The 16,182-nt window shown below is 50.8% G+C and overlaps 1 protein-coding gene across 2 annotated transcripts in view; it reads right to left on the reverse strand.

Moving 5' to 3' along the window:
• MDGA2 (MAM domain containing glycosylphosphatidylinositol anchor 2) overlaps nt 1-16,182 on the reverse strand; it is a 453,583-nt gene that overhangs the window by 174,504 nt on the left and 262,897 nt on the right. For both annotated transcript variants that reach the window (XM_064142804.1, XM_064142812.1), the window contains exon 5: nt 13,705-13,837. In XM_064142804.1, the coding sequence (XP_063998874.1) occupies nt 13,705-13,837 (133 nt within the window). The remainder of the gene's footprint in view (nt 1-13,704; nt 13,838-16,182) is intronic.

Here is a 16,182-nt window from a genome sequence, read left to right on the forward strand (position 1 = left end):
GGCCAGGTTGTATGAGTTCTTTGCAGTGAGGGTGGTGAGGCACTGGCACAGGTTGCCCAGGGAGGTTGTAGAGCACGAAAGCAGTGAGGGTGGTGAGACATTGGCACAGGTTGTCCAGGGAGGTTGTGGAGCACAGAAGCACAGAATGTGATCCTTGATCACATTCTGTGCTTCTGTGCTCCACAACCTCCCTGGAGGTGTTCAAGGCCAGGTTGGATGAGGCCTTAAGCAACCTGTTCCAGTGGGAGGTGTCCCTGCCTATGGCACAGGGCAGGTTGGAACTGGCTGAGCTTTGAGATCCCTTCCAACCTAAACCATTCTGTGATTCTATGACTAAAGCACATCTCTCAGCAACACATAGAATCACAGAATCAACCAGGTTGGAAGAGACCTCCAACTCATCCAGTCCAACCCAGTACCCAGCCCTATCCAGTCAACCAGACCATGGCACCAAGTGCCTCATCCAGTCTTTTCTTGAACACCTCCAGGGATGGTGACTCCACCACCTCCCTGGGCAGCCCATTCCAATGGCAAATCACTCTCTCTGTGAAGAACTCTGGGGAGGTGGCAAACTCCACCATCTCCATGGTCCCTTCCAACCTAAACCATTCTATCATCCAACAATTCAGCGCAGTTGGCCTGGAGTAGCAACCCAACAGCTTCATTTTTAGGTTGAGGGTTTTTTTTGCCCCCCCTCTTCCTCCAACACTTTTCTACCCCCTGAATTCCTTTATTTTTCAACCAATGAGGGTTGCAGGCAGCTTTTTGGTGACTCATCTCTTTATCCCTGCTTTGCCTGGCTGCTTTTCATCCAGCAGCAGCACTTTGATGACTCGCGCTGCTTTGCCAGCGCTGCCGTTCGGGCACAGATGTGGCATTGAAGAGCTCCAACAGGGAGGAAGGGAGGAGGAGACATTTGCTATTCAGAGCACTTCCTCACTGGTTATGCTCTGGAGTTGACTACAATAACTCACAGCTCTCAACACTGTAGGAACTATTCATTCTGTGGGACATATTATCAGGAGGGGTTTGAAGGGAAGGCAGGATCCTGCCTTTAGCAGCAGAGAGGTGTTAGGTAGTTTAGGCTAAGCATGGAAGCTGGCCTTTCATCACTGTGTTTAGATGCAGGGTTGTAGATGTAGGTTTCAATCAGTTTCAGGCAATTTTAACCACTGCTAAGGGGCAGGGCTGGGCTACTCACCAGTGGAGTGCCAAAGGCTTTCCATGAAGCCCTCTGCCTTCCCAAAGGGAAAAGAAAGGGAAGTCATAGAATCAGTCAGGGTTGGAAGGGACCACAAGGAGCAGCCACTTCCAAACTCCCCTGCCATGGGCAGGGACACCTTACCCTAGAGCAGGCTGCACACAGCCTCAGCCAGCCTGGCCTGAAACACCTCCAGCCATGGGGCCTCAACCCCTTCCCTGGGCAACCCATTCCAGCCTCTCACCACTCTCATGCTCAACAGCTTCCTCCTCACATCCAGGCTGACTCTCCCCACCTCCAGCTTTGCTCCATTCCCCCCAGTCCTGTCACTCCCTGACAGCCTAAAAAGTCCCTCCCCAGCTTTTTGGAGGCTCCCTTCAGATGCTGGAAGGCCACAAGAAGGTCACCTGGGAGCCTCCTCTTCTGCAGCCTTCACAGCCCCAACTCTTTCAGTCTGTGCTCACAGCAGAGCTGCTGCAGCTCTCTGAGCATCCTCCTGGCCCTGCTCTGGACACACTCCAGCATCTCCACATCCCTCTTGTAATGGGGGCTGCAGAACTGGATGCAGTACTCACCAAAGCAGGGTAAAGGAGGGAGAGAGACTTATGTCATGGGAAAGAAACTCCACCAGCTGGGGTGGAAAGAACACTCTCATAGTATAGAAACAAAGAGACACAAACCAAGAGCCAACCCAAGCCCTGATGGCAACAACAGCACCATTGGCATTGCTGATGCTGGAGACAGGCATCCAGCAAGTCCCAGACTGGACTCAACAGCAACTTGGAAGCAGATTCAGAAGCTGAACTCTGAAACTGGATCCAGGAACTCAGGAATTGGGATGGAAAGCAGAAGGACAGAGTCCTTCTGGGAGACCAGCCAGAGAAGAAGGGTCTTGACCCTGCTGTTTCCTCAGCTTGCCCCCGAAGATGCCATCCATGGGCTGTGACCTCTTGTTGGGCAGTTGAGAGTCACCTGTCCTGGTCACTACAGTTGAGAATCACCTGTCCTGGTCACTCCTCCCTGTAGGTACCACCTCTGCCTTCCTGTCCCCTAAGGTGGGGCACAAGCTGTGGCAGTGCCCTTGCTGTGCAGAGGAGCAAGTCTCAGGCAGAGCCTTTCTGCAGCCCAGCCCTTGGAAGGAGCTCTTCCATCAGTTTCTGTCTGTCAGAAGCAGCCCTTGGCTGTACAAACCTGCCCTGCCCTTCAGATAGTGCCTCCCTGAGCAGAGCCTGACCTGGGAATCAGCACTGACCAGAATCTACTCTCCTCCATCTCAAACCAGTACAATCACCAAAGTCAGTGGACAAAAAGCCTGCACCTTGATTTTTGCCTGTGAATCTCATCACCTCTCTGTCACAGTGGTCCTGTCAATGTCAAGATCATGTTCTGATGCTCACCTGAGCTCAGGAACCTGAACAAGCCACTACCATACAAACTAATACCCATTTTTCAAACTAATCTGTGCCACAAAATAATTGCTCCGTACCTGGAGATAAAAAAGCTTTAGTTCCTCTTACTCCACCATATTAGAAGAAATTCAGAAGCCAATCAGATTTTCTATGGGCTGCTGGATAAAACATTCCTCTCTCTGGCATTCTGAATCATAGAATCAAGCAGGCTGGAAGAGACCTCCAAGCTCATCCAGACCAACCTAGCACCCAGCCCTGGACAATCAACCAGATCACGGCACTGAGTGCCCCAGCCAGGCTTGGCTTCAACACCTCCAGGGACAGTGACTTCACCACCTCCCTGGGCAGCCCATTCCAATGCCAATCACTCTCTCTGACAACAACTTCCTAACAACATCCAGCCTAGACCTGCCCTGCCACAACTTGAGACTGTGTCCCCTTCTTCTGTTGCTGGGTGCCTGGCAGAAGAGCCCAACCCCACCTGGCTAAGTGAAGACTCTTAAAAGCACCCATTCAGGTTTATTATTAGATCTGGGCATTCAGAAGCATGATCTGGAGTTATCTGTAGCTCAAGTGACTTTTCCCCCAGCTCTGAAAATGAAATGGTGACTCACATTCAAACTGGTGACAGATTTTAATATCACCTGTCAATAATGCAGAGTTGAGACAGAGCAGATCGTGCCTGGAACAACACAAGCCCTGCATTTCTAAAGGAGCCTGCACTTGTTCCTGCTAAGCATCTGCCACAAGAAGCACCTCCTGAGCAGTGTACAGACAAGGCTAAGGCAGGATGATAGGTGCCCAGCACCTGGCCAGTAGAACCAAGGAGAAGAAGACACCACAACCTTCTGTGGGCAGCCTGCTCCAAGGCTCCAGCATGCTCACACTCAGCAGACCAGAACTGCATCCATTGCTCCAGATGTGACCTCACTGTGGCACAGGAGAGCAAGAGGCAACCCTCCCTTGACCTGCTGGCCACACTCTTAGTCGTGCACCTCAGGAGACCATTTGCCTTCTTGAGGCCACAAGGGCACATTCCTGTCTCAGGGGGAGCTTGCTGCCCACCAGCACTTCCAAAACCTTCTCCATGGAGCTTGTTTCTAGCAGTCCAACCCTCCCCTGTGTTGCTGCAGGGAGTTATTCCTCCCCCATAGGCAGGAAGAAGCCATGGCATGAGTGAATGCCAGCTCCCTGCTAGCCTCTTACCTGCTGTGACAATCACACATGAGGTTTTCTGCTGAAGGTCAGGAATGGTCTTGGAGCCTGAAATCTTGGCTGATTTCCCTTTAATTCACATGATGCTAAATTTAGGAATGAAATGCAGAGATTCAGGCTGGACAGAGTGGCTGAGAGCAGGCAGGCAGAGAGGGAGCTGGGGGTGCTGGTAAATAGTAGCTGAAGATGAGGCAGCAGTGTGCCCAGGTGGCCAAGTGAGACAATGGCATCCTGGGCTGGCTCAGGAGCAGTGTGGCCAGCAGGACAAGGGAGGTTCTTCTGCCCCTGTGCTCCGCACTGCTCAGGCCACACCTTGAGTGCTGTGTCCAGTTCTGGGCTCCTCCATTGCAGAGAGATGTTGAGGTGCTGGAAGGTGTTGAGAGAAGGGCAGCAAGGCTGGGGAGGGGCCTGGAGCACAGCCCTGTGAGGAGAGGCTGAGGGAGCTGGGGGTGTGCAGCCTGCAGAAGAGGAGGCTCAGGGCAGACCTCATTGCTGTCTATAACTACCTGAAGGGAGGATGTAGCCAGGTGGGCTTGGTCTCTTCTGCCAGGCAACCAGCAACAGAACAAGAGGGCACAGCCTCAAGCTGTGCCAGGGCAGGCTCAGGCTGGATGTTGTTAGGAAGTTGTTGTCAGAGAGAGTGATTGGCATTGGAATGGGCTGCCCAGGGAGGTGGTGGAGTCACCATCCCTGGAGGTGTTGAAGCAAAGCCTGGCTGGGGCACTTAGTGCCATGGTCTGGTTGATTGGTCAGGGCTGGGTGCTAGGTTGGGCTGGCTGAGCTTGGAGGTCTTTTCCAACCTGCTTGATTCTGTGATTCTATGAAGTGCCAGGGGAGAGTCTGGCACCTGGGAAAGAACAACCCAAGGGAGCAGGATAGGTTGGGGACTGAGCTGTTGGAAGGCAGCAAAGGGGAAAAGGATCTGGGGCTCCTAGCTGATGGGAGGTTGACCATGAGCCATCAGTGTGCTCTTGTGCCTAGGAGGGGCAATGCCATTCTGGGGTGGATTAGAAGGGCTATGCTTAGTAGGATGTGAGAGTCAGAACCCTGTGTGAAGCACTTCTGATTCGATATGGTTGCAGAGGCCTCATCTACCCAAAGTCCCAGTGTCTTCCCCAAGGTAAGCAAACCTAGGTCCTCCAACTTCCTCTCATGGGTCACCTGCTCTAGCTCCAGACCATTCCTGCAGCCCCTCATTGGCTTTGCTCCATTTTGTCTATGTCTTACTTGATCTAGGAAGCCACAAACCGTACAGAGGAGTCTGATGGTGTCCACAGGAGCTGACCAGGGGGTGGAGAATCACTGCCCTAAGTCTGCTGGCTTCAGCCCTGCTTGCTGTTGGCCTTCCTGGCATGGGCACACTGCTGGTTCATCTTCAACTTGTCTACAGGGCAACTCAGCTCCCTTTATGCAAAGCTGATTTCTGGCCAGCTGGCCCCAAAATGCTATGGTAGATGGGTTGGTTGCTCCTTTCCAGGATGTGCTTTTTTCACAGCTGATCAAGACTCCTGTATTGATTCCCACTCTCAGTTTGGTAATTTGGTATCTCAGAAGATTTAATTTGGGGCACAGCATGGACATTCTGAGCCAGCAACGTGCCAGTGCTGCCAAGAAGGCCAAAGGTCTCCTGGGGTACATGAAGAAGTCTGTGGCCATGAGGCTGAGGGAGGTTCACTCCCCACTACTCTGCCCTTCTGAGAGCACAGATGGATTCCTAGATCCATTTCTGAGCTCTGTATTTAAAGAGAGACTAGGAAGAGAGCTAGGAACTACTGGAGAGAGTCCAGGGGAGGCTATGAAGATGAAGAGGGACCTGGAGGACCTCTGTGAAGAGGAAAGGCTCCTCGGGAGACCTGTGGATGTTGAGCCTGGAGAAGAGGAGCCCCAGAGGGGATCTTCTTAATGCTCAGCAAGAGCTAAAGGACCTGTGGAGGGCAAGAGGACGAGACCAGTCTCTTGTCTGGTTGCCAGAGACAAGGGGCAGTGGGCACAAACTGGAAGCCAGGAGATTGTACCTGGAGATGAAGAAAAAATTCTTTGTGGTGAAGGTGCTGGAGCCTTGGAGTAGGCTGCACAGAGAGGTTGTGGAGTCTCCTCTGGAGACATTCCAAACCCGGTCACCAAGCCACTGTGGGTGACCCTGCTATAGAATCGTAGAACCAACCAAGTTGGAAGAGACCTCCAAGCTCATCCAGCCCAACCTAGCACCCAGCCCTAGCCAATCAACCCAACCATGCCATAAAATCATAGAATCAACCAAATTGGAAGAGACCTCCAAGCTCATCCAGACCAACCTAGCACCCAGCCCTAGCCAAGCAACCCAACCATGCCACTAGAATCATAGAATCAACCAGGTTGGAAGAGACCTCCAAGATCATCCAGTCCAACCTAGCACCCAGCCCTGGACAATCAACCAGACCATGGCACTAAGTGCCCCAGCCAGGCTTGGCTTCAACACCTCCAGGCACGGTGACTCCATCACCTCCCTGGGCAGCCCATTCCAATGCCAATCACTCTCTCTGATAACAACTTCCTAACAACATCCAGCCTAGACCTGCCCTGCCACAACTTGAGACTGTGATCCCCTTGTTCTGTTGCTGGTAGCCAGAGGCTTGGACTGAATGATCTCCTTCAAACCCCTACCATGCTCAGGATGCTGTGACTTCAGCACACAGACTAAGCAAAGCATCAGGGCTCCTCCCCTTTGTCAGAACAACTCCTTGGCTTTGTTGCAGAGCAGCTGCACTGGGCTTTACAACTCCTGCTTGCATTAACTCGCCCAAATTAACATCTACATGCTGATTTTACAGGCACAGAGTCTGCTAAAAACAAATGAGAACTGCAGAAGTGAGTCCCTTTGCTGCTCCTTCCACACATCTTGACTTCTATTTCTGTTCCTGCCACTCGCCAGCAATCTGCCAGCAGGTGAGTCACTTCACAAGGCTCCTGCTTCCCTGCAAACTTCTCAGCTATTTAGCTCAGAAATTTGCAGAGTAATAGTCCTCTTTAGATACAAAGTGAGGCTGTGCACAACAAGTGTTCTCTACCTGCTGCTCTACAATATCACTGCTAATTGTCATCTTGGGCTTTGGCATATGGATGGTCACACGCTCCTGAGATGATCTCAGCTTCTCATTACAACATCCACTTGAGGGTTCTGACAAAGAGCTGCTGGAGAGAGGCCAGCAGAGGCTCCAAAGATGCTGATGGGCCTGGAGCATCTCTCTGAGAAGGAGAGGTTGAGACATCTGGGACTGTTGAGCCTGGGCAAGGCATCTGATCAGTGCTCAGCAAGAGCTAAAGAACCTGGGGGTTGGGGAGGGGGGGGCGTAAGAGGATGGGGCCAGACACTTGTCAGTGGTGCCCAGTGACAGGATAACAGGCTCACAGGATGTCAGGGGTTGGAAGGGACACAAAGAGCTCAGCAAGTCCAATCCTCCTGCCAGAGCAGGACAATACAATCTAGCTCAGGGCATACAGGAACACATCCAGACAGGCCAGAGCAGGACCATACAATCTAGCTCAGGGCACACAGGAACACATCCAGACAGACCAGAGCAGGACCATACAATCTAGCTCAGGGCACACAGGAACACATCCAGACAGACCAGAGCAGGACCATACAATCTAGCTCAGGGCACACAGGAACACATCCAGACAGGCCTGGAAAGGCTCCAGAGAAGGAGCATGCAGAGCCTCTCTGGGCAGCCTGTGCCAGTGCTCTGGGACTCTTCCAATCAAGAAGGTCCCCCTTGTGTTGAGCTGGAACCTCCTGTGCTGCAGCTTCCATCCATATAAGGATAAGGGGCAAGAGGCAAAATCTGTAATCCATGAGGATCCACTTGAAGAGGAGGAGAATCTTCTTTGGTATGAGGGTGCTGGAGCCCTGCAGCAGGCTGCCCAGAGACTCTGGATGAGATTCCAAACCCAGCTGGACATTGTGATCCTGGGCAAGCTGCTTTAGCAGGAGGGCTGGACTGGATGATCTCCAGAGGTCACGTCCAACCTGTGTTTTTTAACTGGTGTGTCCTAGAGCCAAGAAATCCCTGTGTCTGAGAAGTGATCCCATCTCAATCCAACTCCTGCAGAACATCCACACAGGTGACAGTGTGTGGAAGGCTTCAGACTCATGACAAGCTGATGTAATTAACACTCTGCTGTTGTACAAAGGAGATGTCCTTGAACCTAATTATTCCCATGGGTAACACTTCAAACCTGCATCCTGGCCAAAGTGTAGCAATGGAAGATCTGTCCACCTGATGGCATCAGCTTAATTATTTCTCCATTATTCAAGGAGAACACAGGTAGAAAGTTTCCTTTGGATTGGTTTTATCCCAGTAATTGATTGTTATTCCAGTGATGCTACAACATGCAATCAAATAATAAGCAAGACAGAGTCAGCCCAGACAGCAAAAAGGTCACCAGGGACAAGCTGGTGAGTGGCACTGAACACAAACCTGAACTACTCACCTGAAGACATGTCTGGTGCTCCTCAAATTAGCCTCTCAACTCAAGTGTGTGCACGGGAATAGAGATGGATGAAAGCCCCTGCAGCATAAACAGTGGCAGCAGAGCACCTGGATCTGCAATTCTCTCTAAGAAACAAATGCCTACCTGCACCCCCGAGTCACCTGAAGCTGTCAGTGAAGGGGAGCAGGGCAGACTTGAGAGAGATGCAAACAAAACAACTGCTCATGCTCCTCTGTCATGATGCTTCCTAACGACGTGAGAGGATAATCGAGCAGAAGTGACTTGAGGCCACGGGCTGGGGGATTGGGTCCTGCCCATTGCTGTCTGCAGCTACCTAAAGGGAGGTTGTAGTCAGGTGAGGGTTGGGCTCTTCTGCCAGGCAAGCAGCAACACAACAAGGGGACACAGTCATAGCCTGCTAAGGTTTGCAAGGGATGATCTCTGGAGATCATCCTGTCCAACCCACTGCTTCATTTTAGGGGAGGTCTAGGCTGGATGTTAGGAGGAAGTTGTTGGCAGAGAGAGTGATTGGCATTGGAATGGGCTGCCCAGGGAGGTGGTGGAGTCACCATCCCTGGAGGTGTTCAAGAAAAGCCTGGCTGGGGCACTTAGTGCCATGGTCTGGTTGTTTGGTTAGGGCTGGGTGTAGTTTGGACTGGATGAGCTTGGAGGTCTCTTCCAACCTGCCTGATTCTATGATTCTGGGGTCCCCAGTTCAGGAGGGGAAATGCCAGAGAGTCCAGTGGAGGTGGCAAAGACACTGAGGGGCATGGAGTATCTCTGTGAAGGTGCTGGAGACCTGGAGCAGGCTGCTCAGAGAGGTTGTGGAGTGTCCTTCTCTGGAGGGAGTCCAAATCTGGGTGAACATTGTGATCCTGAGAAACCTGCCCTGAGTGCCCCTGTGTGGCTGCCTGCAATCACCCACAAGCCCAACGACCCTGCACTTGTTGCTTCATGCAGGTATCTCTATTACATGCAGGGCTACCTTTAGCCCATCCTACAAACAAAGCATTACCATGATATAGATGATGATGTAGACAGCCCTATTTTTCCCCTGGGCCAGGTGGCCCTTTAATCTCCTCTCCCATGGGGAAGACATCCTGAGGTCTGGGAATCAAGGCTGTACACTTTGTTGGTCTCTTCTGCCAGACAACCATCAATAGAACGAGGGGACACAGTCTCAAGTTGTGCCAGGGAAAGTATAGGCTGGATATTAGGAGGAAGTTGTTGGCAGAGAGAGTGATTGGCATTGGAATGGGCTGCCCAGGGAGGTGGTGGAGGCACCGTTCCTGGAGGTGTTCAAGAAAAGACTGGATGAGGCACTTAGTGCCATGGTCTAGTTGACTGGCTAGGGCTGGGGGATGGGTTGGACTGGATGATCTTGGAGGTCTCTTCCAACCTGCTTGATTCTATGATTCTATGACATTAGGAAAATGTTTTTCCCTTTCTCTTCCCTTTGGGAAGGCAGAAGGCTTCATGGAGCTCCTTTGGCACTCCTCTGGTGGCCAAGCCAGCCCTGACCCTTGACAACACCCTTCTCTCATAACAAAGACGTTGGTAAGGTGAGAACACCTCCTTCTTCTTTCCAAATGAGATCAGATCACCTCTTCTCCCTTCAGAATAGTTAATGATCTTCCACCATTACTGTGACACACAGAACCCTCTGTTGTAGATTAGATCCAATGGGGGCAGAGGCTGTTCTGTCTCCACCAGCAAAATCACCACCTCAACACAAATGCAAGTGGCAGCAACTCTCATACTGTTACAGTGGATGAGGATGGATGAGGGAAAGTCTCTCTCACCTACCAGCTGCAGCTGCTCATGGCAGACAGGCTTCCCTTGTTCTTCTCATAGAAGAGTGGCTTGAGTTGGGAGGAACCTTAAACATCACCCAGTTCAAAACCCCTTGCCATGGGCAGGGACACACCTCCCATTAGATCAGGTTGTTCAAAGTCTCATCCAGCTTGGTCTTAAATACTTCCAGGGATGAGACATCAAAAAGTTCTCTAGACAACCTGTTTCAGGGTCTCATCACCCTCACAGTGAAAAACTTCTTCCTAATACCTGATTTAAATCTCCTCTGCTCCAGTTTCAAACCACTCCCCCTCATCCTGCCACCATAGGTCTTTACTTAAGTCCCTCCACATGTTTCCTTGAGGCACCCTTCAGGTACTGGGATCATAGAATCAACCAGGTTGGAAGAGACCTCCAAGCTCACCCAGCCCAACCTAGCACCCAGCCCTGGCCAATCAACCAGACCATGGCACTAAGTGCCTCATCCAGGCTTTGCTTCAACACCTCCAGGGATGGTGACTCCACCACCTCCCTGGGCAGCCCATTCCAATGCCAATCACTCTCTCTGACAACAACTTCCTCCTAACATCCAGCCTGAGCCTGCCCTGGCACAGCTTGAGGCTGTGCCCTCTTGTTCTGTTGCTGGTTGCCTGGCAGAAGAGACCAACCCCACCTGGCTACAGCCTCCCTTCAGGTAGCTGCAGACAGCAATGAGCTCTGCCCTGAGCCTCCTCTTCTGCAGGCTGCACACCCCCAGCTCCCTCAGCCTCTCCTCTTAATGTTATAACCAAACAATTTGGACAGCAGCACTTGAGTGAACACTGTTTAAAAGTTGATCAGCTGTTGCACAGAAGATAAGGGTCGTCTGGATGCGGTGCTTACAGAGATGGTTTAAGTGAATCTTGTAGAGTAGGGTTCTAAGTTATACCTGGAGATCCTGAGGGGCTTTGCCAGCCTGCATATTTCTGTGATTCTGTGATTCTGATAGCTTTGCAGTTGACTGCAGTTCCCCTAGTGCCAGAGACAGCTCTCAAGCTGAGCCCTGACTTTACTTTGCAGCAGGTTGTGTACACTCATGGTAGGTACCAGAGGTTTTTAAAGTCTCTGCTGTCAGATCAGAAATTCAGAAAGTGCTGAAGGCAACTCCTTGGAATAAAGCCACCAGGACAGAATTAATGTGAAATATGCAAGTGCAAATAAAATTCATAGTTCATCTCAGGCATTCTCAGCATTTTAATGCCTCCACTGCCTCCTTTCTTACTTTTTTTCCTCCCTTTTTCCACTTGTTGCCTGTTTTCAGCACCCTGAGGCACAGGTTATTAAGGCAGAACTCAAACTAATCTAATCTGAAATCTTTGAGTGATATCAGATTTGCTGCAGAATTGCTCTCTAGAAAACACTTCTCTGAAATTCTTAATTATTTCACAGTCTAAACTGAGAAGTTTTACTTATTGGCATCAGGTTTATAAACTGTTTTGGACAGATCTTGGACACAGAACCTTTAGGAGAAACCCTTTGCTCCAAGAAGGTCATGGAGCACATTCAGAGCAGAGCAACAAAGCAGGTGAAGGATCTGGAGAATAGAATCATAGAATCAACCAGGTTGGAAGAGATCTTCAAGCTCATCCAGTCCAACCTAGCACCCAGCCCTATCCAATCAACCAGACCATGGCACTAAGTGCTTCAGCCAGGCTTTGCTCCAACATCTCCAGGGACACTGCAGTGTGCCCAGCACCAGAATGTCCAGATGAGTTTGGAATTTCTCCAGAAAAGACTCCACTCCCTCCCTGGGCAGCCCATTCCAATGCCAATCACCCTCTCTGACAACAACCTCCTCCTAACATCCAGCCTAGACCTGCTCCAGAACAACCTGAAGCTGTGTCCCCTTCTTCTGTTGCTGGGTGCCTGACAGAAGAGCCCAACCCCACCTGGCTACAGCCTCCCTTCAGGCAGATGCAGGCAGCAATGAGCTCTGCCCTGAGCCTCCTCTTCTGCAGGCTGCACACTCCCAGTTCCCTCAGTCTCTCCTCACAGGGCTGTGCTCCAGGCCCCTCCCCAGACTTGCTGCCCTTCTCTCAACACCTTCCAGCACCTCAACATCTCTCTGCAATGGAGGAGGCTAGAACTGGACACAGCACTCAAGGTGTGGCCTGAGCAGTGCTGAGTACAGGGGCAGAAGAACCTCCCTTGTCCTGCTGGCCACACTGCTCCTGAGGCAGCCCAGGATGTGACTGGCTCTATTGGCCACCTGGGCACACTGCTGCCTCATCCTCAGCTACTCTCTACCAGCACCCCCAGATCCCTCTCAGCCACTCTGTCCCCAGCCTGTAGTGCTGCTTGGGATTGTTGTAGCCAATGTATAGAACCCTGCACTTAACCTTGTTCAATCTCATCCCCTTGGCCTCTACCCACCCATCCAGCCTGGCAAGGTCCCTCTGCAGGGCTCTCCTACCATCCAACAACTCCACACCTGCTCCTAGATTGGTGTTATCTGCAAACTTACTGATGCCAGCATCAGATTATCAATGATGTCAGACCAGATCTTGAATAAAGATATGGAACAGGACTGGGCTCAGCACTTGGAACACTTCTTCACAACCTCTCTGGGCAACCTGTTCCAGTGTCTCATCACCTTCACAGTAAAGAACTTCTTCCTAACATCTAAGCCAAATCTAACCTCTTTCATATCATCTTCGTAACAATTAACCTCTGAGACACAGGAGAAAATTCTAAGTCATAAAATTATAGAATTATAGTATGACAGAGTGGTTTGGGTTGGAAGTGACCTTAAAGATCATCTAGTTACAAACCCCTAGCAAGGGACAGGGACACCCTCCACTAGACCAGGTTCCTTGAAGCTTTGTCAAACCTGGTCAAATCCAGAAAGAGACAGAGAATCACACAACCACCAAACTTCGGAGGCTGGAAGGGACCTTCAGAGATAGAATCATAGAATCAGTCAGGGTTGGAAGGGACCACAAGGAGCAGCCAGTTCCAACCCCCCTGACATGTCCAGGGACACCCTACCCTAGAGCAGGCTGCACACAGCCTCAGCCAGCCTGGCCTTAAACACCTCCAGCCATGGGGCCTCAACCACCTCCCTGGGCAACCCATTCCAGCCTCTCACCACTCTCATGCTCAACAACTTCCTCCTCACAGCCACTCTGAATCTCCTCACCTCCAGCTTTGCTCCATTTCCCTCAGTCCTGGCACTCCCTCTCAGTCTTAAAAGTCCCTCCCCAGCTCTTTTGGAGGCTCCCTTCAGATGCTGGAATGCCACAAGAAGGTCACCTGGGAGCCTCCTCTTCTGCAGCCTGCACAGCCCCAACTCTTTCAGTCTGTGCTCACAGCAGAGCTGCTCCAGCCCTCTGAGCATCCTTGTGGATCACCAAATCCAACCTCTTTGCCAAAGCAGAATCAGCCTAAAGCATCAAAACTGTTTTCAGATACAATCTTTGGTTAAAAAAAAACTAAACCACCTTCAGATGGCTTCTCCAACTCACTCCTGGGCACCTCCAACCTCTCTTTAGCCACGTATTTTTGAAGCAGGAGGCCACCAATGAAACAGGACAGAGCAGGAGGACATCTGGTGTCAGGTGACTGCTGGAGGCTCACCTGTCTTGTTAGAGAGTCGGAAGGACACCATCTTGTCAGGGATGCTGCAGACATTCCTCACCGAGGCGATGCAGCTGTAATTGGCATAGTCCTGAGGTCGGAGGTTCTTCAGCTTCAGGATCTTTGTTTCTCCCTGTGTGTGCAAGAAAGAATGTTAGAAATCACAGAATTAACCAGGTTGGAAAAGACTCATCTACAGAATCATAGAATCAAGCAGGTTGGAAGAGACCTCCAAGCTCAGCCAGCCCAACGTAGCACCCAGCCCTGGCCAATCAACCAGATCATGGCACTAAGTGCCTCATCCAGGCTTGGCTTCAACACCTTCAGGGATGGTGACTCCACCACCTCCCTGGGCAGACCATTCCAATGCCAATCACTCTTGCTCTGAAGAACTTCTGCTTAACATCCAGCCTGAACCTGCCCTGATACAGCTTGAGACTGTGTCCCCTTCTTCTGTTGCTGCTTGCCTGGCAGAGGAGACCAACCCCACCTGGCTACAGCCTCCCCTCAGGGAGTTGTAGAGAGCAATAAGGAAGGGACCAAGGGATGAGGGAAACACCAAAATGGGGTTTTAGGAGGCAAGAAGAGTATGTAGCTTGTTTCATGAAGAGCAGCTGAGGAAAATGGGATTGTTCAGCCTGGAGAAAAGGAAATTGAGAGGAGACCTCTCTGCTGTCTACAGGTGTCTGAAAGGAGACTGGAAGTGGGTGGGGGCTGGTCCCTTCTCCCAAAGAAGAAATGATAGGAGGTGTTGAAGCTAAGCCTGGATGGGGCACTTAGTGCCATGGTCTGGTTGGTTGACTAGGGCTGGGTGCTAGGTTGGACTGGATGAGCTTGGAGGTCTCTTCCAACCTGCTTGATTCTATGACAAGAGGAAATGACCTTAAATTGCCTCAGTGAAGGTTTAGATTGGACATGAGGAACAAATTCTTCCTCAAAATATTTGTCAACCCAAGCCCAGGACAGTGGTGGAGCCCTCATCCCTGGAAGGATTTCAAAGCCATGCAGATGTGGTTCTGAGGGACAAGGGTTAGTGGTGACCTGGCAGTCCTGGGTTAATGGGCAAACTTGATCTTACAGGTCTCTTGGACCCAAACCAACCCTTTCATTCTAAATAGATGTTGAAGTGGTTAAGAAAATACATTTAATAGAAAAGGCAAAACAAAAAAAAAAAGAGTGGGAAATGAGTTGGACAGTCTAAGTTGCAGCATTCTGGGGGATAATAAATCTCAAGGTACAATGTATGTGCTGAGAAACAAACCCAAAAATAGAAGGTACAGAACTGTTGCTCTTTTTCCTTTCAAAATGAGCTGCTGATGGATTTGGTTTTAAGCCAGCAGCAGAAATGATGGAGCAGGGACCTGAATGGGATATGCAATGAAGGAGGTCCTTGCCATTGGAATGGGCTGCCCAGGGAGGTGGTGGAGTTGTCATCCTGGAGGTGTTCAAGAAAAGAATGGGGCTGGTCTCTTCTCCCAAAGAATAAGTGATAGGAGGTGTTGAAGCCAAGCCTGGATGTGGCACTTAGTGCCATGGTCTGGTTGATTGGCTAGGGCTGGGTGCTAGGTTGGACTGGCTGAGCTTGGAGGTCTCTTTTGACCTGCTTGATTCTATGATTCTCCGATATAATTCTCTGAGAACTGGAAAAGAGGAGGTTTCCACTGCAGAACTAGTAAAGAGGACATTTCCACTACAGCATGGTATGAAATGGGAACCACAGAATCAGAACCTCAGGAGAAAGCAGCAAGGTGCTGAGAGATGCATTCTAAACCTTACAGTGTATTAACAAATGTCCCATCCCTGGAACCATTCCAGGTCAGGATGTTTCAGCTTCTGAGCAACCTGCTCTAGTTGCAGATGTCCCTGCTGATTGCAGGGGCCGGGGAAAGTATAGGCTGGATGTTAGGAGGAAGTTGTTGTCAGAGAGAGTGATTTGCATTGGAATGGGCTGCCCAGGGAGGTGGTGGAGTCACTGTCCCTGGAGGTGTTCAAGAAAAGCCTGGCTGAGGCACTTAGTGCCATGGTCTGGTTGATTGGCCAGGGCTAGGTGCTAGGTTGGACTGGATGATCTTGGAGGTCTCTTCCAACCTGGCTGAGTCTATGATTCTATGAAAGGAGGCTGGAGTAAGACAGGAACTGATCTCTTCTTCCAGGGAACAAGTGATAGGATGAGAGGAAAAGGCCTCAACTTGCACCATAGGAGCTTTAGCTTGGATATTAGGGGAAAATATCTTCACTGGCTCAGTATTCAGGTATTGCGGCAGGTTGCCAATGGAGTGATGCAGTCACTGTCCCTGGAGGTGTTTGAGAAACATGTGGACATGGCATTTTGGGACATGGCTTAATGGCAATTAGCTGGTTCCATGAGTCAAAAAGCACATGAAAAAGGCAACAGAAGGGTTTGACACAACAGTCTGAGCATGTCAAGGCTGTTATGAGAGGATGGGAGCAGAGCAAAGCATGGTGGGAGCAGGTCGG

The sequence above is a fragment of the Pogoniulus pusillus genome, chromosome 1 (genome assembly GCF_015220805.1).
Source record: "Pogoniulus pusillus isolate bPogPus1 chromosome 1, bPogPus1.pri, whole genome shotgun sequence".
Classification (NCBI taxonomy): Eukaryota; Metazoa; Chordata; class Aves; order Piciformes; family Lybiidae; genus Pogoniulus; species Pogoniulus pusillus.